Raw genomic sequence first — 27947 nt, forward strand, 5'->3', positions numbered from 1 at the left:
ATCGGAGTCTACGACGTACGTCTGTCGTCGGGTCCCGGAAGTACGAATCGAAAAAGGTTAGCGCTCGGTAAGAAACCTCGGGAGAGCTCAAAGTCATGGCTAAATGATGGTATTTATGTATCTGATGGGACGGCAGGGACAAGCGGTACGGATAGGGATAGCCAAGGCAAGAGCCAGCAATCTGGTCATAGGAGATATAGGGATACTTATGTATCTGAGGGGACAGCAAGCGGGCCTGAGCATGTTGATAATGGGATCGACAGTGGTCCCGAGGAGCAGTCGACGCCGAAGTCGGAGGGTATTACTGGGAGGCAAAGTAATTCACTCAAGAACAAAGATTTTCCTTACAAAGAAAGCAGTAAGACTGCAACGGACACTTACTATGGTTTAACAAACTTTGAACCTAAAAGTGGAGGCCGTTCCAGCTTCACAACATACGACATCGAAAAACCTCCACAATCGTTCATGGATAGGAAAGACATTGCCAAGGCACCGTTTTCCACATTCGATATAGACAAACCTATGCGTGCCAATCCCCCTGGTACTTGTAGAAACGAGAGCGTTACCAGGGGGAGTTCAGAGCTTGGCGGGAAAGTCTTCTCCACCTTGAAGAATGGAAGCAGTGTTGCTACGCGGCCTCAAAAAGCCGCGAAGGTGGAGTACACGTGGAGCATTTCGAAGCCTGTCATGTCTCAGCTTATCACCAGAGCTTCGGCGACGCACGATCACGATGAGGAACTGGAAACGAGTGCAATGCGGCAACAACTTCATCGTCCACCTTCTTCGAAGCAAAAGCCCTCGCGACAGCCCGAACATCGCCGTAATCGCGCCATACGCCAGAAGGAGGCTTCTCGACAACGCGAGAAGGACCGACCTTCCCCGAGCACGGAGAGCGGTAAGATCGAAGAAAGGAGTGGGGCGAGTGAAGGCCGGAAGAAATCCGTCGCCGATATAATTCTGGAGAACATGATTCAAGACGAACAAAAGCAGAAAGAACGGCAAAAGAAACGCGAAATGAAACAGGAGCAAACGACGCAGGATTTAAACCATTTGTGGGAGCGATTTCAGGACGTGTTTGGAAAGAAGTCGCGAGGAACACCTGACGGTAGTAAGAGGGCGGTGCGGTCCAGACCCCCTCGCGAGGCAACACCTTCCGATATCTCGCCGCCTTCAAGCTCGGATGTCTCTTCTGGTGGTAAGAGAAGCAGCATTTGTGGACAGTCTCTGGAGATCACCACCGATAGTGATGAAGAATTTGAGAGATTCTTACATCGCATTCGCGAGATTCAAAGCAGTGAATCAAGTAAGTCAAATTGTTCTTTTCTCACAGATACACACGATTATTTCTGCACTGAAAAAGTTGCCTAAATATCTTGACCATATTTCACATAGGTCAGTGTAGCATACTAGTTTTGTTTGGTTTAGTTACGTTTAATTTTTAAAGAGGACACAGTTTCAATACTTTTCTTCTTAGACATTTCAACGAGAATGTTGACGGTAAATTTCACATCGTTTTGTCATCATCTTTAATATATCAGTTTCAAGTTTAAAAGCCGCTAATTTTTATGTATTCAAATATATGTTTATGGAATAGATGGTGAAAATCCAGGTGTTTACAGTACATCAGTGTGACAGTGTATATATATACGTACAATTGAGAATAAATACCACAGTTTGCTACTTGTTTCATTGGGATAAATTGAGAAACTTTCATCAACAGGTTACGCAGAAGACATGCGAAGTCTTCCATCACGAGCATCTTCAAGTGACCAGCATTTCACGCGGGAAAAACACGAAGCAACTCCGAGTGACCGCCTGCTCGGTAAACCTCGTCATACGACCGTTGACAGCTCGGCAAGTGTGACGCCAACTGCGACGTCAGACGACGAACACGCGAGGCGAAACGAGTCACGAACGCCTGCCTACCAACGACCCAACAGAAAAGCAGATCGTCAAAACGTTATCGGTCCAGTTGCTGTCCCGAGCTCAGCAGCGAACGCGAAATCGATGATACCAATGTGGTTGAATGTGAAGAATAAAGAAATGACAAAAATGGGGAAAATGTCCACTTCTGTAAGTCTGAATCTTTGCTCACTTTTCAACCAATTGATTTTGTGTATGTTTCCCAGCACGCTTGTTTGTTTGTTTGTTTATTTGTTTGGTTATTTGCTTGCTTCTGTAATTGCTCATTTCTTGTGTACATTTTCTCAGTGTACTTGTGGCGCAAAAGCCAGGAAAGAGATGCCTAAACCCAGCGGTGTTCGTGACATCGGTGTGAACTGTCCTACACCTCCGTTGGAAGTGCAGAACGTGCGACTGCCGGTAGCTGCCGACATTGCTGTGCTGAGAGCGGGGTCCCCCGAAGAAGACATTCTTCGTCCGGCCCCGGCATCGCTCGTCAAGCTATCGTTGCAAGACGCCTTCGTGATCTCCAAGCAGGAATTTATCGAGAGGTCACGCGAACGGATAAAAAAGGTTAACCAAAGACGAGATGAAAGAAAGAACGAGAAAACAACTGATGGGAAAGTTATTGTTGTTGTCCCCAGCGAAAGAAACAGGCACATGACCGCGGTTCTAAAACCCGAGGAAGATAGGGTGCACGAAATGAAGTCGAATAAGCGATTTGGTAAGTTTTAGCTGATTTTCCGCCGTTTATAGCCTGTGGCCTTTTTGTATAAAACTCTTGATTACATTTTGTGTTGTTGAATCGTAGGTAACTCAAAAATACACGACTCCCATTGGCCAATTCTGGTCAACTACATTTTACAATCGGTCCTATATATTTATGAGAACTTGAATGTAGTTATTATAGCATATGGTAGTATGGTAGCTTGAGTGTAAATATATATGGTCATTATAATCATATACATATTTTCTATTTTTACAGAGCAACTTCAGAGAAAAAAACCGCGTCCTATGACTACCAGAGAGATACGCGATGTTAACAAAAGGTTAGTTTAAAATGTTTTACTATAAATTATACTAGGCAAGGAGTCTAGAAGATACAGGTTTGCTAAACCGGATGTTCCGGGCAGGGTTTATGGTACGCACCTGGCTATGTTACGAAGTACTTGTTGTTCTTCATGCAAATATGGATTTAAATATCTGTAATTTTGGCAGGGTGTATAAAAATCTTCCCGAGGTGAGAAAGAAGAGAGACGAGGAACGTCGAGCAGAGTTTTACAAGACGAATCGTTTGCGCGCTCAGCTTTATGGCAAGGTATAGAGATCATTTTTGAACACCGCCTGTTTTCTGGCTGTTCTTTATTAGCAAATTCCTAAAAGGCTGGTTCTAGTTGTCTAAATAAAATATTGAGGGGAGTGGGCGAGAGTCTTTGGGGCAGGAAATATGGCCGCCTGTGCATTATATTATTTTGTAATTTAAGAAAGAAGGTCTATATCACTATATTTGTGTCCCTCCAAACAATAGTTTGGGGGGAAACGCTGCATCTTAAGACTTGCCTTGGGATGAGATCATTTGATGCGCGCGCGAGAAAAATTCCTACCTTTCATCAACAATGAAATGTCTGCGTGACAGACTTGTACGACATGATCACTTTCTTGTGCAACATGATCACTTTCTCGTATAACATGCATGATCACTTTCATTAGCACGTACGGAACACAAATCGCATATTTACCGCTGTCTAAACAACGATAATTTTGATCAACGCTCGAATTTCTCAAGGTAAGTGAAAATGTACTATTTTGAAGAAGTCATTTTTTGCATCTAGAAAGTAGAGTAACAGCAGTAAGTGTAATTATTATCGTGGTGTTTACATTATAATTTGTTTCTTTAGAAACGACACGAAGAATTAATTCATTAATTGGGAATATACTTGCAATGGTTTCCAATCAAAGTCTGTGATTGGTCTGAAAACTTAAACTGGACAAAATAACCGGTTGAATTTTTCAAAGCAGGTTTGTTAAAGGAATTGCATGTGGAAGTCGGATCTGTTTTGATATGTGACTATATTCATTTGTTAATCGTGCAGAGTGTTTTCATTAGTACATAGTATTTATTTTAATCCAGGGTTATTGAAATTTGGAAACATCACAGCACGCAATTTTTAATTATAGTTATGTTCTTTGCTTTGCTCTAAATTTCACCTCCTCAGACCTTGCATGCTGCTTGGAAGGCTAATCTAGGGAGGGGGGAAGTCAAAGCCACGGCCTTTGACTTTCAGCTTTTAAAAAGATAGGTAAATTGTATTTTCACACACATATATATCCATATCAGTATGAACTGATTTCAAGGACGGTCAGATTAAAAACACATAAATTAATAACAAGATTCAAGACAAATATTAAATTTTTTTAGAACTGTTTTGGACGCATTTTCATCTCCGTCTTTTTCAATGAAAAGTGTCCAGATTTCCAATAGTACCAGCTTATTCCGACGGCATTTTTACGACCTGTACTTTGGTACAGGCCATTGAGGTTGGAAGAATGACAGTTCTTGTACCACCAACCTCCCTTGTAATCCCCAGCACAATGTATATCCGCTGTCGCGTCATTGTCGCTATCATTTGTGGAGAACTGCATTTCATTATGCCAAGTAGTGAGGGAATCTCCAGCGTCACCTTTTAAGAAAATAAACATTTCTAGTTCAGTATTTCTAGTTCAGAAAATCTCGTTATTATTTATCTAAAAGAAGGTGCATGATAAGACGAAGTAAACGTCCTAATGCATGAGCGGGAATATTAACAGTGGGCACACGTATCTTGAGTTGGGCCCAACGTTTGAAGCGAAAAAAAATTCATAACCAAAAACGTAGCATAGCAGCGAGAGCGGCAACTTTCTTTGGAGAGTTTTTGTTTGGAGCCGACTTTCTAAGGGAAACAGGAACATTGGTTATAACGAAGACAACGCAGCCAGCGCTTTTGAGCCGCCATTGTCGTATTTTTTACCCATTCATCGTATCGAGTATTCGCTATTATTTTATCCACATTGAGTATCCATATCCAAGTTTTGAGACCAACTATAAATCTTATCGAAACAGCGTGCTCGATTAAATCCTTTGTGCTATTTAAATATGGTATGTTTAAACACCTAAAAATCGAAACCTATAAGGCGTGTGATTTACCTGAATAATTGCCAATATTCAATCTATATTTGTCTGATTCATCAGCCACACTAAAGTTCTCATATTTAGCGTAAGCTTCAGTGTTATTGAAATCCATCAAATCAACTCTTAAAACATTTTGACCAGATTTGGTTAAACGACGTATTTTATCAAGACCCAACCAGAACTCGCCACTCAAATTACCAAAGCCTGCTTTATAGTCTGACCACCCACGAAAGAAATCTTGACTTCCATCTTGTCTTCTTTGAAACACGGTCCATCCACCACCATCTCTGCTCATATCACATCTGACTTGGAACGATCCCGAACCATCAGGATCGATGGTATAAACACCATCTTTTATCTCTCCTAAGTTATACAGGTGGGCACAACTGGTGGCTATAAAATTGTAAAATATCAAACAGCTAAGAATGTAAATATTACATTATAAGGATTACTTAGGTTTTCTTTTTATTTAAAATACCTTGCTGTTTTTTCGGTTTTGAGTCACCGTTCATTAGTATCCATTCTCCTTCTCCAGTCATTGCGTTGTGATCTGTCTTTCCAGTGATGTTGGTCAGTTGGCAGTTCACAACATTGAGCGTTTCTCTGTAGTTGAATCCAACACATTTTGGTTCATTCTGACAGAGTTCGTAACATTCTATCGGAACAAACCCTGATTTGACGGTATGACTTGATATAATTTCATCTGGAGGTAAAGATGATCCTTCTAAAAGTAGAAAACATGGTTGAGAAAGCTTAAAGAGGTGAACGTTTTTTAAGACGAGAACAACGCATAGGCATTCTATGAAATATATACATATATAGGCGACTCACCTGTTTTTATGGTATTGTAAATGCTGGAACGACAGTTCTGTGCAATGATACAACCAATTTCAACAATTAGTAAGGTTATTCTCTTAAACATAATGTGTTTTCTTCGACATTCACTTGCTGAAATAACGCTTCATCGTAGGGGCAGGTGGTAATAAACGTACGAACCTTAGATGTTCGCAGTATAACTGAATAGTCTGCATGGCCTTGCAAGAAAAACATTTACATATTTTTTAATATTTATTAATGATAACGATAAGGATACGATTTCATTATTATACTAATTTTCGATTTCAGCTGTCGCTTGCCATGCTGAAAGTTTTTTAGGGCGTAACCACCTGAATTATCCTCCCAAACCAAGATACACTAGCATCAGTACATATTTTTTTTACTTGAAGCTATCTCTAAGACTATATGCTTTTGTGGAGTTTATTTTGTACATTTTTAAAAATATTTTAATGAATGTTCGTTCATTTGAGAACCCCTGTACGAACAGGAAAGATTGAGAACAGGAATATTCACAATTTGCCCCGCATTAAACCCAAACAAATATCCAATAACATTGCTATGGCTACACCAAGAATACTTAGGAATACTCATTTAAACGAGAAGAAATTCATAAATATTTATTGAAGATCAATTACATTAATTTATCGCTCAGCATCGAAAGGCTGATTAAAAGTTTTAAATAACAAAACGCCGACAAAATAAGCCTGGGGTAACTGCACTATAGTTCTTTCAATAAGGCGGCTGCCGTTGGACAACGAGGGCGGATGATTCATTTTTTCAGTATTCTAAACCATGCAATTTACTTCCGGGACCGGTTGCTCGAAAGGCGTTTAGCTTAATAGTGTATTTACTGCATAAGATGCAGGTGAACAAAGCGTAAGACGTTTTTGTTGTATTATAAAATAGGTTTTTGAAACAAAACAATCACATGCTATTGTTAGGAAGACTACACGACTGCCAGGATGATATTGCAGGCCTGAGTTTGTTTCTGGTCAATATTTTTACGGTCAATAATATAATATTTTCAATAGTCAATAAATGACTTCATATTTGTTACTTAAGTTTCTTCCTTGAACAAAATACGGTCAATTGAGCAAAGTCAAAAACATATTCATTCCTGCAAACATAGATTATATATTGTTAAAGTAGTATTTCTATATCATTATAAAATTTGATCATGAAAGGAACAAGTGCTATTTCTATTATGTACAAAATTCTTAAAGTAGGTTTGGTCGAATTTTCATCTCCGCCTTTTTCATTGAAACATAGCCCTGCCAATTTAACCATGTTATTCCGGTGGTAGAAGGGTTACCTGCTCCCAGGTACTGGCCGTTGAGACTGGAAGAATGACAATTCTTGTACCACCAAGCTCCGCGATAACTCTTTGCACAATCACCATCATCCCGAGCATCGTTGTCACTATCCTTGGTAGAGAACTGCATTTGATTGTGAAAAGTCAGAGAATCAACTGCGTCACCTTTTATGAAAATAAACAAAAAGTATTGCGTTCAGTTCTATAAGTTCACAAGACCATACCGGAAAGTAGTAGGTTTTTCCTATAAAGATTGAATTTGTTCCGGCATGGTTTACCTGAATAACTGCCAATATTCAATTTGTATTTGTCTGATTCATCAGCCACAGTAAACGTTCCATATTTAGCGTAACGTTCAGCGCCATTGAAATCCATCAAATCAACTCTTAGAACATTTTGACCAGATTTGGACAAACGATGTATTTTATCAAGGCCCAACCAGAACTCGCCGTTAGGATCACCAAAGCCTGCTTTATAGTCTGACCATCCAAGGTAGAAATCTTGGCTACCATCTTGTCTTCTTTGAAACACGGTCCAGCCACCCCCGTCTTTGCTCATATCACATCTGACTTGGAAAGATCCCAGGCCATCAGGATCAATAGTGTACACACCATCTTCTTTTACTCCAGATTTATAGACATCGGCACAACTTTTTCTTGTAACTATAAATATATATATATAGATATATAGATGCCCATGTGTATGTGTAGCGGTTAGATTGATTCAGTCACAAATAGAATTGAAGTCGCGTGGACTGTCCAATGGGACAAACAACGGTTGGTTTCTATAGTGCATGGTATTGTCTTCCAAAGACATCGTCAGACTAATAAAATTACAAGCAAACGGTACAGTATTACATATACAGTACTGTGCAAAAGTTTTAGGCCCCCAGTCAAATTGTCACTTGTTAGTAGAATTCATGCTATTGCAAGACATGCTTGGTAGAAAGACTTGTAGTGGTCTTGCACTTGGTGTACAGCCACCATGAGAGACCATTATTGCGGTACAATGCCCACTCATTGACCTAACAAGCTTGTTTGTTACATCTGGATCAACAGCCTCACGTGATGCGAAAATGGTTTCTTTCATTCTTCCAGATGTCGAGATGGGCTTCTATCTGACCTCTTCCTCACTTATCCCCAAAAATGTTCAATGAGGTCTACGTCAGCAATCTCTTATAGCCCTGGGCTGGTCAATATCACTTTCTTTCAGGCTCTTTTCTGAATGACATGGTACCCCCATCTTACTGGAAGATATAATCTCCACCACAAGCCATCTCATCTATTAGGAAAGCTCTAGATACAAGCCAAACATACCATTTTACGATCTTGGGACTTTCTAAAAGGTGGAGAGAGCTTTGCGACTGAGACTTTATCTTTGAACAAGATAGGGCACCATGTGACAGAGAAAAAAGCCCCACTGAAAGAAATATCAATCAGTTCAGGGCAACGAAAGAATTCTGACCTAAACCTGTTCGAATATCTCTGGGAATAAGTGAAGAAGAGGTCAGATATAGAAGATCATCACGACATCTGGAAGAATCAAAGAAACCATTTTCGCATCACGTGAGGCTGTTGATCCAGATGTAACAAACAAGCTTGTTAGGTCAATGAGTGGGCATTGTGCCGCAATAATGGTCTCTCATGGTGGCTGTACCAAGTGCAAGACCACTACAAGTCTTTCTACCAAGCATGTCTTGCAATACCATGAATTTTACTAACAAGTGACAATTTGACTGGGGGCCTAAAACTTTTGCACAGTACTGTAGGTTACCGCTTTCTTGTGTAATTTTAATAGTCTGACGATGTCTTTGGAATAAAGACGAAATATCAAGATATTACTGTCTCTGTATTTACACCCTTTGCATGTTTAGCTTGAATATATCAATAACACAAGATATCCACCTTCGGAGTTTGTTTTATTTTGTATTACTGATAAAGGAATTGATAAACACTTTTTCAAGCGAATGGGTTATTTACATGCAGGGCAGTTTCTGGCGCTACTTTTTTCATATTCTAGTCAACAAGTTTCTGAAGATAACTTCACTAACATAGAAAAACATACAAGTATACATCATTGGTATGCATTTATACTCTTATTCCACATAATTATGAAGTTTTAGTTTCGGAGGCGAAAGACAGTTGTGTAGTAATTCATGTAGTGAAGAGTCAGGGCTTCTTAACACCATGCGGAGGAACCAAGTCTATTTTTATTTATATCTTTTCTATACCTGAAAATACTGGATTATCATTGAGCATTAGTGCCCATTTTCCTTCTCCAGTCATTGTTGTGTGTTCTCTCTTTCCAGTGATGTTGGTCAGTTGACAGTTCACAACATTCAGCGTTTCTCTGTAGTTGAATCCAACACATTTCGGTTCCTTTTGGCAGAGTTCGTAACATTCTATCGGAACAATCCCCGAGTTGACGGTATGATTTGATATGATTTCCTCTGGAGGTAAAGACAATCTTCCTAAATAGAAAACATGGTTTTAGGAATAGTTTTCCATCACTAAGTGTATTTCTGTTTTAAAACTAGAAGTGAGAAACATTCTGTAAGTCGGTAACATAGGTATAGCTCACCTGTTGTAACGATACTAAAAGTTCTGGGAGAACAGTTTTGTGATATGATACATGCAATTTCAACCATCAGTAAAATCAAGGTTTTCATCTTAAACATGATTGCATGAGGTTAAACGACTTGTCGACGGTGCTGTCTTCGACGTGTAGTGGCTGAAATGACGCTCTATCGATATGGCAAATGATAATAAACACAACTTCTATGATAATTATCATAAATTGTATTTTGATAATTTTCTGCAAGTATTGTAGAAAAAAACATCTGTCGGATTATAAGAGCCCATGCAACATGTGGCTTTTAAAAAAAACGTTTGGACGAAGAGTTATTTGCTGGGCTCTTAAATTTGGTTTCTTTTCTACAAATGAATTTGTTTGCATGCCCTCCAAGTTGACATTAGCCGACCCATTATCATTGCAAGTATAAAGCCCGTTTTCCACTGGGCGAATTTATATCTGAAATCCCGTGTGACATAGAATGAATTTGAGTGTGACAAAGCTTTTAGAATACAGGCGTTAGTTCCAAATTTGAATATTTTGCGGCTATTGCAGGGCTGACATATCAACGTGCACTATCACACTTTGTTCATTATTGATGGGAGGAAGTGTGCAGTATTGAAATTTAAAATATACTTTCTTTGTAACCCAACAAGAATTATTAAATTGAGCGTATAAAAAAATTAAGATGGTATATAGCAACAGCGGGCTTAAAAATATGTCATATTTTAGGGAGCCGAATGTCACGAACCAGAAGCTTGTGGCCTCAGCCTCTACGTATTTTGGGCCCTGGTCCATTCACAATAATTTTTAACAAATTTATTGCTAAATGCATCCTTTATTTTCTTTACTAAACGACTGGAAGAACTTTAACATCATAACTATATTCGCTCTTTAACGTCTAGAAAAATGGCAAACGACCGAACTTAATTAGGTCTTAGACGAGCTAATGGCCACGTTTGGCAAGAGCACAGCTGATTACTCACGTGTGCTATGTGAGCTATTAGCTAAACAATGAATAAATTCAGAAGCCAATGAAAATACCTGCTTTTATAAAGTGGCTGACTAAAATTAAAGAATAATCAAAGTTTTTTCAAGGGTTGGCGAGTCTGCTGTAAAATTTTCGATTTCATTCCTGAACTCTTTGTTTAACACATTAAGAAAAGAAAGAAGCCATCGCCCGCGTCTATTTATTTAAAACAAAGTAATTGAAGACGTGATGTTTTTTCTCTCTTTAATTTTTAATAATGTTATTTACTCGAAAACAAGAAAAACGTCGTCCGGGTTCTCACAGAAGACGTCAAACCCTATTAAAAAAGATCGAAAGCTCTTGTTGTAATTTCGTGATAACAAAGTGCCGAAGTTTTTCCAACATTTCGTAAAGAAACGTACTTATAAATGGTTAATATTTTTCAGCAATGTTCTTCCTTGGTCGGTGAAGACTGGCAAGTGATCCAACCCGCCTACTCATAATTATAGCATAGTTATATGCAATATGTGACCACTTTGAAAGGCTTAGCAACAAATGTGGAATAACAACTGCCTAAAATAAACAAAAACACTTCTCGACGTTTTGACCTGAGGGCTTTCGTATATCCTGCCAACTATCCTGACGAAAGCCCTCAGGTCGAAACGTCGAGAAGTGTTTTTGTCTATTTTAGGCAGTTGTTATACCACATTTGTTGCTAAGTTATTTGAAGACGCTGCCACGCTGCTCCTTGGTTATATTGGAACGTACTTTGAAAGGCCTTATACATTCAAAATGTATGCACAGAGCCTATCCTCGTTTCCAGCTTTCCCGCGTACCGCGTGTGCCGAAAGCAGTACGCGGGAAACCTGGGAACGAGGATAGGATGGGACCGAATGAGATAATTTGGCTGGAGCTTATTTTGTAGACCTAGATACACCTGTATCAGTACATCTTTTTTATTAAGCTATCTCTAAGACTATTGCTTTTGTACGAGTTTATTTTGTATATTTTAAAATATTTTAATGAATGTTCGTTCATTTGAGAAGCCCTGTCCGAACAGGAAAGATTGAGAACAGGAATATTCACAATTTGCCCCGCGTTAAACCCAAACAAATATCCAATAACATTGCTATGGCTACACCAAGAATACTTAGGAATACTCATTTAAACGAGAAGAAATTCATAAATATTTATTGAAGATCAATTACATTAATTTATCGCTCAGCATCGAAAGGCTGATTAAAAGTTTTAAATAACAAAACGCCGATAAAATAGGCCTGGGGTAACTGCAGTAGTTCCTTCAAAAAAGCGGCTTGCCGTTGGTCAATGAGGGTGGATGATTCATTTTCGTCAGCATGTGCCTAAACCATGCAACTTACTTCTGCACGGGACCGGTTGCTCGAAAGGCGTTTAGCTTAATAGTTTATTTACTGCATCTGCATGCAGTTTAACAAAGCGTAAGACGTTTTTGATGTATTAAAATAGGTTTTTTTGAAACAAAACAAGCACATGCAATTGTTAGGATGATACACGACTGCCAGGATGATTTTATTTACTCATTTCAATACCTCGAAGTCCATTTTACGCTTCGTTTAATCTCGGTTACCGGACTCACATGCAGGATAAGACAATAAAGTGTTTTTCCAAACGATTCCGTCATAATATAGGTTGAATGAATAACGTGAATGTAGATAGAAACTCTAACTAATATTGCAGTCCTTAGTTTGTTTCTGGTCAATATTTTTATTTCTTAGAACTGGTTTGGACGAACTTTCATTTCCGTCTTTTTCATTGGATAATAAGTGTACCATGCCTTCCATTTTATCACGCTGTACAGGCCATTGAGGTCGGAATAACGACAGAAATTGTACCACCAACCTCCTTTGTGGCGCGTAGCACAATTACCATAACTTCGAGCATCATTGTCATTATCCTTGGTAGTGAACTGCATTTGATTGTGATAATCAAGAGAATCACCTGCGTCACCTTTCAAGAAAATATACAAAAAGTTATATGTTCAGTTCATTTATAGTTCACTATTTTTTTAAATTTGCCTGGAAAAAATGCTTGGTTTTTTCGATAAAAAAACTCGCATTGGTTTAATTACAGTAAAGGTCTCACCATAGGTAGCCCAGAAGTCTGTTGTACTCAGTTTTCGACTACATTGTTTACGGTCAGCTTTATACTGACTGTACTATAATAATATATAGTAAACAATGCCGCGCTTCAATTTTAGTACTGAAGTGCTTTCACCCTGCAGAGACGCAATTAAGGTGACTGTGAACATGTTGGGGCGTATTGGCGTCAATACTATTTTATGAGATTTTGCATTTCGACTGGTTCAATGCTTTTTTAAAAGATGAGAATTTATATTTATCCAGACCGTCGTTTACCTGAATAATCGTCATATTCAATCTGTATTTGTCTGATTCATCAGCCACACTAAACGTTCCATATTTAGCGTAAGCCTTGGCGCCATTGAAATCCATCAAATCAACTCTTAAAACATTTTGGCCAGATTTGGTTAAACGATGTATTTTATCAAGGCCCGACCAGAACTCGCCGTTAAGATCACCAAAGCCTACTTTATAGTCTGACCATCCACGATAGAAATCTTGACTTCCATCTTGTCTTCTTTGAAACACGGTCCACCCACCCCCGTCTGTGCTCATATCACATCTGACTTGAAACGATCCCAAACCATCAGGATTGATGGTATAAACACCATCTTTTCTCACTCCTAAGTTGTACTGATGGGCGCAACTGGTGGCTATAAAATTGTAAAATAATTCATAAGATTCACAATATTAATATTTTAAAATTGCATAATTAATGCTCTATTATCTGGTCTGTTTCAAATGCATGGGATCTTTGATGTAGTAAGGTCCTTTGCAACACTGGGACTATCCGTTACTGGTAACGGAATTTGAGGGGCAGTTTTTAACCACGTTTTTTTTGAAACGATAGAATTATTTACAGGCTTTCTGTTTTCGTTGCTAATTCTATAGTTATGTAGATTTTCATGATATAGCTTTATTATCATAGAAAAACGTTACGAATCGTTTGGTACACGATTTTTAAAATGGTCAATTCAGATGTTCTATTCGCATACATTATTGCATACTCTATTCTATATAATCTGAGGTTTTAGTTTTGGAGAAGAAAGACATTGTGTCATATATGATTCATGTATGGGAGTTGAGTACTTATTGACAGCATTGGTAAATTTGATTGATTGGAAACTTTACTGACTATATATTACTCTATCCAGTCTTTTTTTATTCGCATCCGTTCTACCTGAATTCAAAAGCGCTTCTTCATCGACCATTAGTATCCATTCTCCTTCTCCAGTCATTGCGTTGTGATCTCTCTCCCTTGTGATGTTGCTCAGTTGGCAGTTCACGACATTGAGCGTTTCTCTGTAGTTGTATCCAACACATCCCGGTTCTTTCTGGCAGAGTTCGTAACATTCTATCGGGACAATCCCTGAATTGATGGTATGACTTGATGTTATTTCATCTGGAGGTAAAGAAGATCCTTCTAAAAGTAGCCAATATATCAAGTTAGGAATTTTTAACGAAAGAAAAGTTAGAGCTCCTTCACTGCGAATATAAGTATAATTCGCTACAAATCAAGCATTCTTTGAAACATTTATTCTTTCATGCAAACAGACCACTCGGACTCACCTGTTCTAATGATGCTATAAATTCCGCGAGAACATTCCTGTGAAGAGATACGTGAAATTTCGACCAGAAGTAAGATCAAGGTTATTATCTTATACATGATTCCACGAGGTTTGTAAACTCTGCTTTCTTCGACATGCAGTTGCTGAAATGAAGCTTTATCGTTACGGCAGGTGATAATAAACGTACAAAGTCGATAACTAACAATAATGATCATCATATTCCAATGCTAAAAATTAATAGTCAAACATAGTTGCAAATTAAAAGCTCATCTAAAAATATTATCCGCAACATAGGCATGTGCATCTGATGAAAAAAGCTAAACCAAAACTGCCTGAGTACATACGTATATTTAAGGCGGAAACGTTGAAATTGCAATTAAGTTCGAAGCTAAATAGAATCCAGAAGTATTACTGTTTACATACCATCCAAATTTATCTCAGTCGGCCCGTTTCGTTTGAAGTTTTTCAAATACTAGAACAGACTTCATTTTCTTCAAGCGATTCCGCGAGGTGCTCCGCAGTGAAATATATCACTATGTTCAATACATCACTTGTTTTCGCCAAAAATGTAGAAGATCACTGCATGCACATAGATTACTTTGGAAATATCAGTATAGTTACTGCACTTCTTTGAAACTCGAAATATCGAATTTAGGCTTGTAAGCTTGTTTATAAAAGTATACGTACGCTTTCTATCACTATCAGCCTGCCTCAGACGTGAGATTGTAGTTCACAAAATGCATACTTCCAGTCAACAATTTTAATACGGTAATATAAACCCCGTTTGCACTACACTCTATTGGCATGGCACGGCGAAAATGGTGTACCAGTGCCCAATTTTATTATAGTGTTCAGGCTACCTAAACAAAGACCGGGCACGGATGAAGTGGGTCACGGGTACCAATTATAGCCGTGCCGTTCCGATAAATCGAGTGTTATGTAAACGGGGCTATATACTGTAATAGGCTGTATAAGTAAAGTTATCAGGACCGCATGCAGCTAGATCGCATAATTGGGCAGGGGGGATGCATATTCATATATTCAGGTTAACATATCTTAGAAACAATAGCTTTCAAAAGAAATCAGTCGGTCATAAGACGAATATATGTGTGTACACACCCCATACAATTAAACTTTCGCGGCTGCGGCCTTGAAAGTAATATTCATTTAAAATAAACAAAATAATACAGACTTCTTCAGAAGCATATCGGAGTGCAGTAATCTATAGTACGTTTTACAACATGTTCTGTGATGGTTATATATACGCCGTTTTAATCAGTTGACTGGCGAAAATATTATATTTCCGCATGCATGTAAAAGTATCGTGTTTTTATATACGTGCATTTATTACAATTTTTGTGCGGCCAAAACTCTGTGGCATAATTGACGTTCATAACTTTATATGAAAGATGGTATATATTACCATTTCTGTATCATTAAAATTTAATTATAAAAGCAGGGAGTGAATGCTTTTTTCCTAAAGGTTTTTGCAGGAATATCTTAAAACTGGTTTTAACGAATTTTCATTTCCGTCTTTTTCATTGAATATCAGAATGCCAATAGATCATCAGTTATTATTTATGCGTGCTAAGTTCATCATGCAGTGCATGTGCGCCAGGTTCAATGTTTTTGTTCCATGAACACATTGTGTTTGGATCATGTCACTAACTCCATGCTGACCCCAAATCATGTTGCTTATCAGTGCCTCATTCAGGTTACAATTATTTAGGTTGTATGCGGAGTTCTATAAATTCTTCTAAATCTGTTCGAAAACATATCTATACAACACCACATGTAATTTGCTAGGATTCGCTTTGTCACGCAGGAATATTTTAAAACTGGTTTGGACGAATTTTCATCTCCGACTTTTTCATTGAATACCACGAACTTTTCCAATTGTACCAGTTTATTCCGATGGTATTAATCTGACCTGCATCCAGGTACACGCCATTGAGGTTGGAAGGATGACAGCTGTTGAACCACCAACCACTCTTGTAGCTCGTAGCACAATTACCACTGCTCCAAACATCATTGTCATTATCCTTGGTAGTGAACTGCATTTGATTGTGATTAGAAAGAGAATCACCTGCGTCACCTTTTAAAAACATAAAAACCCACAATAAGCAATATGTAGTAATACTGCATGAATGGTTTTGTTTTTAAATTGTTATTTGTATCAACACGCTGCGTTTTCTAAAACCAAATTAGAAATGAACCCAGCTTGCATAGCATGACTGCTTTCTTTTACAACAAGAGCTAAAAACAACTAACAGCGCAAACATTAAATTGAGAGCAAATCCTCGCCTTTCCCGACACAGCTAGCCCAAGCCAAATATGCATTTTTTTAATACATAAAAGATGCCTGCGGAGAAGGCTAGACAAATTGGTGATTGCCTAAATAATACTCGATGTCTTTGAACGCGGTTTAGGTTCGCTTGCGCGGTGGCATTTGAAACTCAGATAATTTCTTTGTTTCATCAGGAAACTGAGATTCATATGTTATTCTTAATTCACCTAAGTAATTTCCAACGTTCAATCTGTATTTGTCTGATTCATCAGCTACAGTAAACGTTCCGTATTTAGCGTAAGCCTCGGCGCCATTGAAATCCATCAAATCAATTCTTAGAACATTTTGGCCAGATTTGTGCAAGCGATGTATTTTATCAAGGCCCAACCAGAACTCGCCGTTAAGATCACCAAAGCCTGCTTTATAGTCTGACCATCCACGATAGAAATCTTGACTTCCATCTTGTCTTCTTTGAAACACGGTCCAGCCTCCCCCGTCTGTGCTCATATCACATCTGACTTGAAACGATCCCATGCCATCAGGATTGATGTTATAAACACCATCTTTTCTCACTCCTAAGTTGTACAGATGGGCACAACTGGTGGCTATAAAATTGTAAAAAAATTGAGGTTATCCTTGTGCTTGAGCTTGTAAAGCGTAAAATTGCATTATCAAGGTGTCTGTGTTATCTTATTTATCTGACTCTTCATATTCAAGATAAACATGCAAAGGGTGTAAATAAAGAGACAGTGGTATTTCGTCTTTATTCCAAAGACATCGTCAGACTAAAAAAATTACAAGCAAACGGTACAGTATTACATATATAGGTTACCGCTTTCTTGTGTAATTTTAATAGTCTGACGATGTCTTTGGAATAAAGACGAAATATCAAGATATTACTGTCTCTGTATTTACATCCTTTGTTTAGCTTGAATATATCAATAACACAAGATATCCACTTTCTGAGTTTGTTTTATTTTGTATTACTGATAAAGGAATTGATAAACACTTTTTCAAGCGAATGGATTATTTACATGCAGGGCAGTTTCTGGCGCTACTTTTTTTATATTCTAGTCAACAAGTTTTTGAAGATAACTTCACTAACATAGTAAAAACATACAAGTATACATCATTGGTATACATCATTGCATTTATACTCTTATTCTACATATAATTATGAAGTTTTAGTTTCGGAGGCGAAAGACAGTTGTGTAACAATTCATGTAGTGAAGAGTCAAGGGCTTCTTAACAGCATGCGGAGGAACCAAGTCTATTTTTATTTACATCTGTTCTATACCTGAAAATACTGGATTATCATTGAGCATTAGTGTCCATTTTCCTTCTCCAGTCATTGCGTTGTGTCCTCTCTTTCCTGTGATGTTGGTCAGTTGGCAGTTCACAACATTGAGCGTTTCTCTGTAGTTGAATCCAACACATTTCGGTTCCTTTTCGCAGAGTTCGTAACATCCTATCGGGACAAACCCTGAGTTGACGGTATGATTCGATATGATCTCATCTGGAGGTAAAGACAATCTTCCTAAAGTAGAAAACATGGTTTTAGGAATAGTTTTCCATCACTAAGTATATTACTGTTTTAAAACTAGAAGTGAGAAACATTCTGTGAGTCGGTAACATAGGTATAGCTCACCTGTTGTAACGATACTAAAAGTTAGTCTGGGAGAACAATTCTGTGAAATGATACAGGCAATTTCAACCATCAGTAAGGTCAAGGTTATCGTCTTAAACATGATTGCATGAGGTTAAACGGCTTGTCGACGGTGCTGTCTTCGACTTGTAGTGGCTGAAATGACGCTCTATCGATATGGCAAATGATAATAAACATAATTTCTATGACAATTATCATAAATTAAATTTTAATAATTTTCTGCAAGTGGCTTTTAGAAAAAATGTTCGGACGAAGAGTTATTTGCTGGGCTCTTAAATTTGGTTTCTTTTCTTCAAATTAATCTGTTTGCATGTCCTCCAAGTTTATTTTAGCCGACCCATTAACATTGCAAGTATACTGAAGCCGTGTTACCACTAGGCAAATTTTTCCTGCGGCACGAAGCGATATCTGAAATCCCGTGATGCGATGGTTGTGGTCACTAGTTTCCTTCACATGCTGAAAACGTTGCTGACCTGCTCAATAATTTACAATGCATGCGGCATTTACTTTGTGGGTAATTATGCATGGCGCTCTTTTTTAGTGCGGTATATTATTAGGATGATTTTGAAAACGTTTAGGCGCGCCTGTATTCATGCAAAAAGCTCACACTCTTTTAGTGTGACATAGAAATTTTGTTATTATTGGTCAATAAGAAAGTTATTTCTTAGTCAATAGAAATATCTTGGGTGAAACACTGCAAACCAAGCACGTTATGAGGAGATTCAGATCTCCCACTCAATAAGTTGTAGTGTGACTGAGCTTTTATATAGAATACAGGCGTTAGTCCCAAACCGCAGCTATTGCAGGACTTAAGGTGCACTATCACACTTTGTTCATTATTGATGGGAAGTGTGCAGTATTGAAATTTAAAATATATTTTCTTTAAAACCCAACAAGAATTATTAAATAGAGCGTACCTAAAAATCAAGATGGTATATAGCAACAGCGGGCTTAAAAATATTCTAGGGGACAAAATGTCAATATTTTCCACGAAATAGCAGCTTGTGGCCTCAGTATCTACGTATTTTGGGCCCTGGTCCATTGACAATAATTTTTACCAAATGTATTGCTAAATGCTTTATTTTCTTTACGAAACGTCTGGAAGAACTTTATTATCATAACTATATTCACTCTTAAAAGCCTTCGGATTTTTTTTGTTGGTTAATTGGCAAGAAAGCTTTTAGAATCAATCCATACGCCGTTTTTCTTGTTTTTTGAAAAATGGCATTAAAAATTAAAGAGAGAGAGAGAGAGAGAAATAATTACGTCTTGATGACTTCGTTTCAAGTTAAAAGATATCGTAGATTTAATTCGGCTATTTCGAATTTCGTTTCAAATTTTCACGCTCTACAGTTCTCGCGATGAAACAGGAATAAGTTGGAATGCTGCAAAGTTATCTGTTGTCCACAAGACTGATGAGTTAGTATAGTTTTCACAGCATGAATTAGCTCATAAGTTTGCGATGTCCATTTGCTAATTTCTGTCCCCCGGCCGGTTTAATTTATTATTTTAAACATTTTAGAGAGGAATGATAGTTTCAACTGAGATTATAGGACTATTGTGAAGATCCAATATTTCACATTTTCACAGACCTGACAAGTCGAAAGTTTATAATTCAACAAATTAAAATCATCTGCCATTGTTTTTCTGTCGATAAACTACATTTTTGTATGTTTTGTTTAAAAACTAAAACGTTTACGTTAGCGAAACAACGGAACTTAAGTCTTAGACGAGCTAATGGCCACGCGTGGCAAGAGCACAGCTGATTGCTCATGTCTGCTATGTATAAAGTAACTGACTAAAATTGAAGAATAATATTTCGAAATTTTTTCAGTTGCGTGGTTGGCGAGTCTGCTGTAAAATTTCGATTCCATTCCTTAACTTTTTGAGAAAAGAAAGAAGCCATCGCCCGCGTCTATTTATTTAAAACAAAGTAATTGAAGACGTGATGTTTTTTCTCTCTTTAATTTTTAATAATGTTATTTACTCGAAAACAAGAAAAACGGCGTCCGGGTTCTCACAGAAGACGTCAAACCCTATTAAAAAAGATCGAAAGCTCTTGTTGTAATTTCGTGATAACAAAGTGCCGAAGTTTTTCCAACATTTCGTAAAGAAACGTACTTATAAATGGTTAATATTTTTCAGCAATGTTCTTCCTTGGTCGGTGAAGACTGGCAAGTGATCCAACCCGCCTACTCATAATTATAGCATAGTTATATGCAATATGTGACCACTTTGAAAGGCTTAGCAATAAATGTGGAATAACAACTGCCTAAAATAAACAAAAACACTTCTCGACGTTTTGACCTGAGGGCCTTCGTATATCCTGCCAACTATCCTGACGAAAGCCCTCAGGTCGAAACGTCGAGAAGTGTTTTTGTCTATTTTAGGCAGTTGTTATACCACATTTGTTGCTAAGTTATTTGAAGACGCTGCCACGCTGCTCCTTGGTTATATTGGAACGTACTTTGAAAGGCCTTATACATTCAAAATGTATGCACAGAGCCTATCCTCGTTTCCAGCTTTCCCGCGTACCGCGTGTGCCGAAAGCAGTACGCGGGAAACCTGGGAACGAGGATAGGATGGGACCGAATGAGATAATTTGGCTGGAGCTTATTTTGTAGACCTAGATACACCTGTATCAGTACATCTTTTTTATTAAGCTATCTCTAAGACTATATGCTTTTGTACGAGTTTATTTTGTATATTTTTAAAAATATTTTAATGAATGTTCGTTCATTTGAGAAGCCCTGTCCGAACAGGAAAGATTGAGAACAGGAATATTCACAATTTGCCCCGCGTTAAACCCAAACAAATATCCAATAACATTGCTATGGCTACACCAAGAATACTTAGGAATACTCATTTAAACGAGAAGAAATTCATAAATATTTATTGAAGATCAATTACATTAATTTATCGCTCAGCATCGAAAGGCTGATTAAAAGTTTTAAATAACAAAACGCCGACAAAATAGGCCTGGGGTAACTGCAGTAGTTCCTTCAATAAAGCGGCTTGCCGTTGGTCAATGAGGGTGGATGATTCATTTTCGTCAGCATGTGCCTAAACCATGCAACTTACTTCTGCACGGGACCGGTTGCTCGAAAGGCGTTTAGCTTAATAGTTTATTTACTGCATCTGCATGCAGTTTAACAAAGCGTAAGACGTTTTTGATGTACTAAAATAGGTTTTTTTGAAACAAAACAAGCACATGCAATTGTTAGGATGATTACACGACTGCCAGGATGATTTTATTTACTCATTTCAATACCTCGAAGTCCATTTTACGCTTCGTTCAATCTCGGTAACCGGGCTCACATGCAGGAGGAGACAATAAAGTGTTTTTCCAAACGATTCCGTCATAACATAGGTCAACTGAGTAACGTGAATGTAGATAGAAACTCTAACTAATATTGCAGTCCTTAGTTTGTTTCTGGTCAATATTTTTATTTCTTAGAACTGGTTTGGACGAACTTTCATTTCCGTCTTTTTCATTGGATAATAAGTGTACCATGCCTTCCATTTTATCACGCTGTACAGGCCATTGAGGTCGGAATAACGACAGAAATTGTACCACCAACCTCCTTTGTGGCGCGTAGCACAATTACCATAACTTCGAGCATCATTGTCATTATCCTTGGTAGTGAACTGCATTTGATTGTGATAATCAAGAGAATCACCTGCGTCACCTTTCAAGAAAATATACAAAAAGTTATATGTTCAGTTCATTTATAGTTCACTATTTTCTTAAATTTGCCTGGAAAAAATGCTTGGTTTTTTCGATAAAAAAACTCGCATTGGTTTAATTACAGTAAAGGTCTCACCATAGGTAGCCCAGAAGTCTGTTGTACTCAGTTTTCGACTACATTGTTTACGGTCAGCTTTATACTGACTGTACTATAATATATATAGTAAACAATGCCGCGCTTCAATTTTAGTACTTAAGTGCTTTCACCCTGCAGAGACGCAATTAAGGTGACTGTGAACATGTTGGGGCGTATTGGCGTCAATACTATTTTATGAGATTTTGCATTTCGACTGGTTCAATGCTTTTTTAAAAGATGAGAATTTATATTTACCCAGGCCGTGGTTTACCTGAATAATCGTCAATATTTAATCTGTATTTGTCTGATTCATCAGCCACACTAAACGTTCCATATTTAGCGTAAGCCTTGGCGCCATTGAAATCCATCAAATCAACTCTTAAAACATTTTGGCCAGATTTGGTTAAACGATGTATTTTATCAAGGCCCGACCAGAACTCGCCGTTAAGATCACCAAAGCCTGCTTTATAGTCTGACCATCCACGATAGAAATCTTGACTTCCATCTTGTCTTCTTTGAAACACGGTCCACCCACCCCCGTCTGTGCTCATATCACATCTGACTTGAAACGGTCCCAGGCCATCAGGATTGATGGTATAAACACCGTCTTTTCTCACTCCTAAGTTGTACAGATGGGCACAACTGGTGGCTATAAATTGTAAAATAATTTATGAGATTCAAAATATCAATATTTATAATTAATGCTCTATTATCTGGTCTGTTTCAAATGGGATCTTTGATGTAGTAAGGTCCTTTGCAACACTGGGACTATCCGTTACTGGTAACGGAATTTGAGGGGCAAATTTCTACAACGTTTTTTTTTCAAACGATAGAATTATTTACAGGCTTTCTGTTTTCGTTGCTAATTCTAGTTATGTAGATTTTCATGATATAGCTTTATTATCATAGAAAAACGTTACAAATCCTTTGGTACACGATTTTTAAAATGCATGGTCACTCCAGATGTTCTATTCGTATACATTATTGCATACTCTATTCTATATAATCTGAGGTTTTAGTTTTGGAGAAGAAAGTCATTGTGTCATATATGATTCATGTATGGGAGTTGAGTACTTATTGACAGCATTGGTAAATTTGATTGATTGGAAACTTTACTGACTATATATTACTCTATCCAGTCTTTTTTTATTCGCATCCGTTCTACCTGAATTCAAAAGCGCTTCTTCATCGACCATTAGTATCTATTCTCCTTCTCCAGTCATTGCGTTGTGATCTCTCTCCCTTGTGATGTTGCTCAGTTGGCAGTTCACGACATTGAGCGTTTCTCTGTAGTTGTATCCAACACATCCCGGTTCTTTCTGGCAGATTTCGTAACATTCTATCGGGACAATCCCTGAATTGATGGTATGACTTGATGTTATTTCATCTGGAGGTAAAGAAGATCCTTCTAAAAGTAGCCAATATATCAAGTTAGGAATTTTTAACGAAAGAGAAGTTAGAGCTCCTTCACTGCGAATATAAGTATAATTCGCTACAAATCAAGCATTCTTTGAAACATTTATTCTTTCATCCAAACAGACCACTCGGACTCACCTGTTCTAATGATGCTATAAATTCCCCGAGAACATTGCTGTGAAGAGATACGTGAAATTTCGACCAGAAGTAAGATCAAGGTTATTATCTTATACATGATTCCACGAGGTTCGTCAACTCTGCTTTCTTCGACATGCAGTTGCTAAAATGAAGCTTTATCGTTACGGCAGGTGATAATAAACGTACAAAGTCGATAACTAACAATAATGATCATCATATTCCAATGCTAAAAATTATTAGTCAAATATAGTTGCAAATTAAAAGCTCATCTAAAAATATTATCCGCAACATAGGCATGCGCATCTGATGAAAAAAGCTAACCAAAACTGTCTGAGTACATTACGTATATTTAAGGCGGAAACGTTGAAATTGCAATTAAGTTCGAAGCTAAATAGAATCCAGAAGTATTACTGTTTACATACCATCCAAATTTATTTCAGTCGGCCCGTTTCGTTTGAAGTTTTTCAAATACTAGAACAGACTTCATTTTCTTCAAATGATTCCGCGAGGTGCTCCGCAATTAAATATATATCACTATGTTCAATAAATCACTTTGTTTTCGCGCAAAATGTAGAAGATCACTGCGCATCGGTTATTTTGAAAATATCAGTATAGTTACTGCACTTCTTTGAAACTCGAAATATCGAATTTAGGCTTGTTTATGAAAGTACGTACACGCTTTTTATCACTATATCAGCCGGCCTCAGACTTAAGATTGTAGTTCACAAAATCCATACTTCCAGTCAACAATTTTGATACGGTAATATAAACCCCGTTAGCACTACACTCTATTGGCACGGCGCGGCTAAAATGGTGTACCCCCGTGCCCAATTTTATAGTGTTCAGGCTACTTAAACAAAGGCTGGGCACGGATGGAATGGGTCACGGGTACCAATTTTAGCCGTACCGTGCCGATAAATCGAGTGTAGTGTAAACCGGGCAGTATATACTTATGTATATTTAGGGACTCAAAACAATTATATAAGTAAACTCATCAGGGCCGCAGCTAGATCGGATAATTGGGCGGGGGGGGGATGCATATTCATATATTCAGGTTAACATATCTTAGAAACAATAGCTTTCAAAAGAAATCAGTCGGTCATAAGACGAATATATGTGTGTACACACCCCATACAATTAAACTTTCGCGGCTGCGGCCTTGAAAGTAATATTCATTTAAAATAAACAAAATAATACAGACTTCTTCAGAAGCATATCGGAGTGCAGTAATCTATAGTACGTTTTACAACATGTTCTGTGATGGTTATATACTCTGTTTTTAATTGACCTGCGAAAATATTATATTTCCGCATGTAAAAGTATCGTGTGTTTTTATTATTACAATTTTTGTGCGGGCAAAACTCTGTAGCATAATTGACGTCCATAACTTTATATGAAAGATGGTATATATTACCATTTCTATATCATTAAAATTTAACTATAAAAGCAGGAAGTTTATGGTTGTTTCCTAAAGGTTTTGCAGGAATATCTTACAACTAGTTTTAACGAATTTTCATTCCCGTCTTTTTCATTGAATATTAGAAAGTCAAAAGACCATCAGTTATTATTTATGCGTACTAAGTTCACCATGCAGTGCATGTGCGCCAGGTTCAATGTTTTTGTTGATGAACACATTGTGTTTGGATCATGTCACTAACTCCATGCAGACCCCAAATCATGTTGGTAATCAGTGCCTCATTCAGGTTACAATTATTTAGGTTGTATGGAGGTTTGTAAATTCTTCTAAATCTGTTCAAAAACATATTTATACAGCACCACATGTAATTTTCTAGGATTCGCTTAGTCATGCATGAATATTTTAAAACTGGTTTGGTCGAATTTTCATCCTCGTCTTTCGCATTGAATAAGACTGCCACTTGTTCCATCGTATTCCAGTTTTGTTATCTTGACCTGCACCCAGATACAGGCCATTGAGGTTGCAACGATAACAGCTGTTGTACCACCAAGCTCCTTTCCTGAGCGTAGCACAATCAGCACTGCTAGCATCATTGTCATTATCCTTGGTAGTGAACTTCATTTGATTGTGATGAGCCAGAGAATCACCTGCGTTACCTTTTAAGGAAATAACAAAAAAGTTATATGTTCTGTTTTTTAGTTCAATGTTTTCCTTTCTAAATTCTAAAAGAAGCCTCCAGAAAGTGCTGGAGTTTTTCTATAGAAAACCTCGCATTGATTCAATTACAGTGAAGGTGTTCTGCATCCCACTCGATTGATATTGAGATACAAGGTTGAAATGGGTGAAAATGGAATGATGATGAAACGTAACAATAAGTGGTATTTCAAAACAAAACAAAATTTGCAAGGAACACCTTTCAGTACAATTTTAGTACTTCAGTGCGCTCACCCAGCAAGACGCAGTTGACTTTGAACATGTATATAGGAATGTATTAGCGTCACTGATACAATTTTAAGAGATTTTAATTTTCGAGTTGTTCAATGCTTTTTTAATAGACGAGAACCTAAATTTAAGCTCGCCGCACACGAGAGCTATACCCAGGCCGTGGTATTACCTGAATATTTGCCAACAGTCAATCTGTATTTGTCTGATTCATCAGCCACACTAAAGTTCTCATATTTAGCGTAAGCTTCAGTGCCATTGAAATCCATCAAATTAACTCTTAAAACATTTTGGCCAGATTTGGTTAAACGATGTATTTTATCAAGACCCAACCAGAACTCGCCGCTCAAATTACCAAAGCCAGCTTTATAGTCTGACCATCCACGAAAGAAATCTTGACTTCCATCTTGTCTTCTTTGAAACACGGTCCAGCCACCCCCGTCTTTGCTCATATCACAACTGACTTGAAACGATCCCGAACCATCAGGATTGATAGTATAAACACCATTTTTTCTCTCTCCTAAGTTATACAGGTGGGCACAATTGGTGGCTATAAAATTATAAAATATCAAACAATATATAGCTAAGAATGTAAATATGACACAGTAACGATTACTTAGGTTTTCTCTTTACGTATATCTAAAAGACCTTGCTGTTTTTTCACTTTTGAGTCATCGTTCATTAGCATCCATTCTCCTTCTCCAGTCATTGCGTTGTGATCTGTCTTTCCTGTGATGTTGGTCAGTTGGCAGTTCACAACATTGAGCGTTTCTCTGTAGTTGAATCCAACACATTTCGGTTCTTTCTGACAGAGTTCGTAACATTCTATCGGGACAAACCCTGATTTGATGGTGTGACTTGATATGATTTCATCTGGAGGTAAAGATGATCCTCCTAAAAGTAGAAAACATGGTTTTGGGAATAGTTTTCCAACACTAAGTATATTACTGTTTTAAAACTAGAAGTGAGAAACATTCTGTAAGTCGGTAACATAGGTATAGCTCACCTGTTGTAACGATACTAAAAGATGTGGGAGAACAATTCTGTGATATGATATAAGCAGTTTCAGCCATCAGTAAGAACAAGGTTTTCATCTTAAACATGATTGCATGAGGTTAAACGACTTGTCGACGGTGCTGTCTTCGACGTGTAGGTTGAAATGACGCTCTATCGATATGGCAAATGATAATGAACATAATTTCTATGATAATTATCATAAATTGAATTTTAGAAAAACACACATCTGTCGGATTACATGCCCATGCAGCATGTGGCTTTTAAAAAAAATATTCGGACGAAGAGTTATTTGCTGGGGTCTTAAATTTGGTTTCTTTTCTACAAATTAATTTCTTTGCATGCCTTCCAAGTTGATTTTAACGGACCCATTAACATTGCAAGTATAAAGCCCGTTTCCCACTGGGCGAATTTATTCCTGTGATGCGAATTAAGCGATATCTGAACTCGCGTGATGTGATTGGTTTGCGAAAAAAATCGCCGCGAAAAAGCAGAATCGCTTTCTACTTTTATCCGTTCGCGCGAATAAATTCGCCTAGTGGAAAATGGGCTTGTAGTCACTAGTTTCCCTCACTTCCTGAAAACGTTGCTGACCTGCTCAACAATTTACAATGCTTGCGGCAATTACTTTGTTGGTAATTATGCATGGCGCTCTTATTTTAGTGCGGTATATTATATAAAATGATTAATTTTGACTACGTTTACACGCCTGTATTCAAAAAGCACACTCGCGCTCATGTAGTGTGATATAGAAATCTTGTTATTACTGGCCAAAGAGAAAGAGAAAGTTATTTTTT

At 37.7% G+C, this 27947-nt stretch overlaps 5 protein-coding genes and 1 pseudogene across 5 annotated transcripts; 1 reads left to right on the forward strand and 5 right to left on the reverse strand.

Moving 5' to 3' along the window:
- The first annotated feature begins 521 nt into the window (after positions 1-521).
- On the forward strand, positions 522-4333 carry LOC114515762. Its single transcript, XM_028535056.1, has 7 exons — positions 522-1303; positions 1721-2073; positions 2212-2626; positions 2888-2951; positions 3121-3220; positions 3613-3688; positions 3801-4333. Exons 1-6 carry the CDS (start codon positions 523-525, stop codon positions 3649-3651), a joined length of 1752 nt encoding a protein of 583 aa, XP_028390857.1. The 5' UTR covers position 522; the 3' UTR covers positions 3652-3688; positions 3801-4333.
- On the reverse strand, positions 4294-6030 carry LOC114515763 (ficolin-2-like). The gene is made up of 4 exons (XM_028535057.1): positions 5903-6030; positions 5550-5795; positions 5087-5464; positions 4294-4583 (listed from the first exon to the last, which is right to left on the reverse strand). The coding sequence occupies exons 1-4, from the start codon at positions 5991-5993 to the stop codon at positions 4318-4320; spliced, it is 981 nt and encodes a 326-aa protein (XP_028390858.1). The 5' UTR covers positions 5994-6030; the 3' UTR covers positions 4294-4317.
- A 1095-nt stretch (positions 6031-7125) lies between these two features.
- Positions 7126-8501, reverse strand: LOC114515886 (annotated as a pseudogene).
- A 6729-nt stretch (positions 8502-15230) lies between these two features.
- LOC114516152 (techylectin-5B-like) lies at positions 15231-18506 on the reverse strand. The gene is made up of 4 exons (XM_028535551.1): positions 18382-18506; positions 18031-18270; positions 16961-17338; positions 15231-16541 (listed from the first exon to the last, which is right to left on the reverse strand). The coding sequence occupies exons 1-4, from the start codon at positions 18479-18481 to the stop codon at positions 16279-16281; spliced, it is 981 nt and encodes a 326-aa protein (XP_028391352.1). The 5' UTR covers positions 18482-18506; the 3' UTR covers positions 15231-16278.
- Positions 18507-21852: 3346 nt separating this feature from the next.
- On the reverse strand, positions 21853-23419 carry LOC114515887 (ryncolin-1-like). The gene is made up of 3 exons (XM_028535207.1): positions 23389-23419; positions 22495-22842; positions 21853-22088 (listed from the first exon to the last, which is right to left on the reverse strand). Exons 1-3 carry the CDS (start codon positions 23417-23419, stop codon positions 21853-21855), a joined length of 615 nt encoding a protein of 204 aa, XP_028391008.1.
- Positions 23420-25429: 2010 nt separating this feature from the next.
- Positions 25430-27209, reverse strand: LOC114515889 (ficolin-1-like). The gene is made up of 4 exons (XM_028535208.1): positions 27143-27209; positions 26770-27030; positions 26309-26686; positions 25430-25850 (listed from the first exon to the last, which is right to left on the reverse strand). The coding sequence occupies exons 1-4, from the start codon at positions 27207-27209 to the stop codon at positions 25597-25599; spliced, it is 960 nt and encodes a 319-aa protein (XP_028391009.1). The 3' UTR covers positions 25430-25596.
- Between the last annotated feature and the right edge of the window lie 738 nt (positions 27210-27947).

Source organism: Dendronephthya gigantea, unplaced genomic scaffold (assembly GCF_004324835.1).
Source record: "Dendronephthya gigantea isolate DGI-Jeju-01 unplaced genomic scaffold, DenGig_1.0 000005F, whole genome shotgun sequence".
In the NCBI taxonomy this organism is placed as follows: domain Eukaryota; kingdom Metazoa; phylum Cnidaria; class Anthozoa; order Malacalcyonacea; family Nephtheidae; genus Dendronephthya; species Dendronephthya gigantea.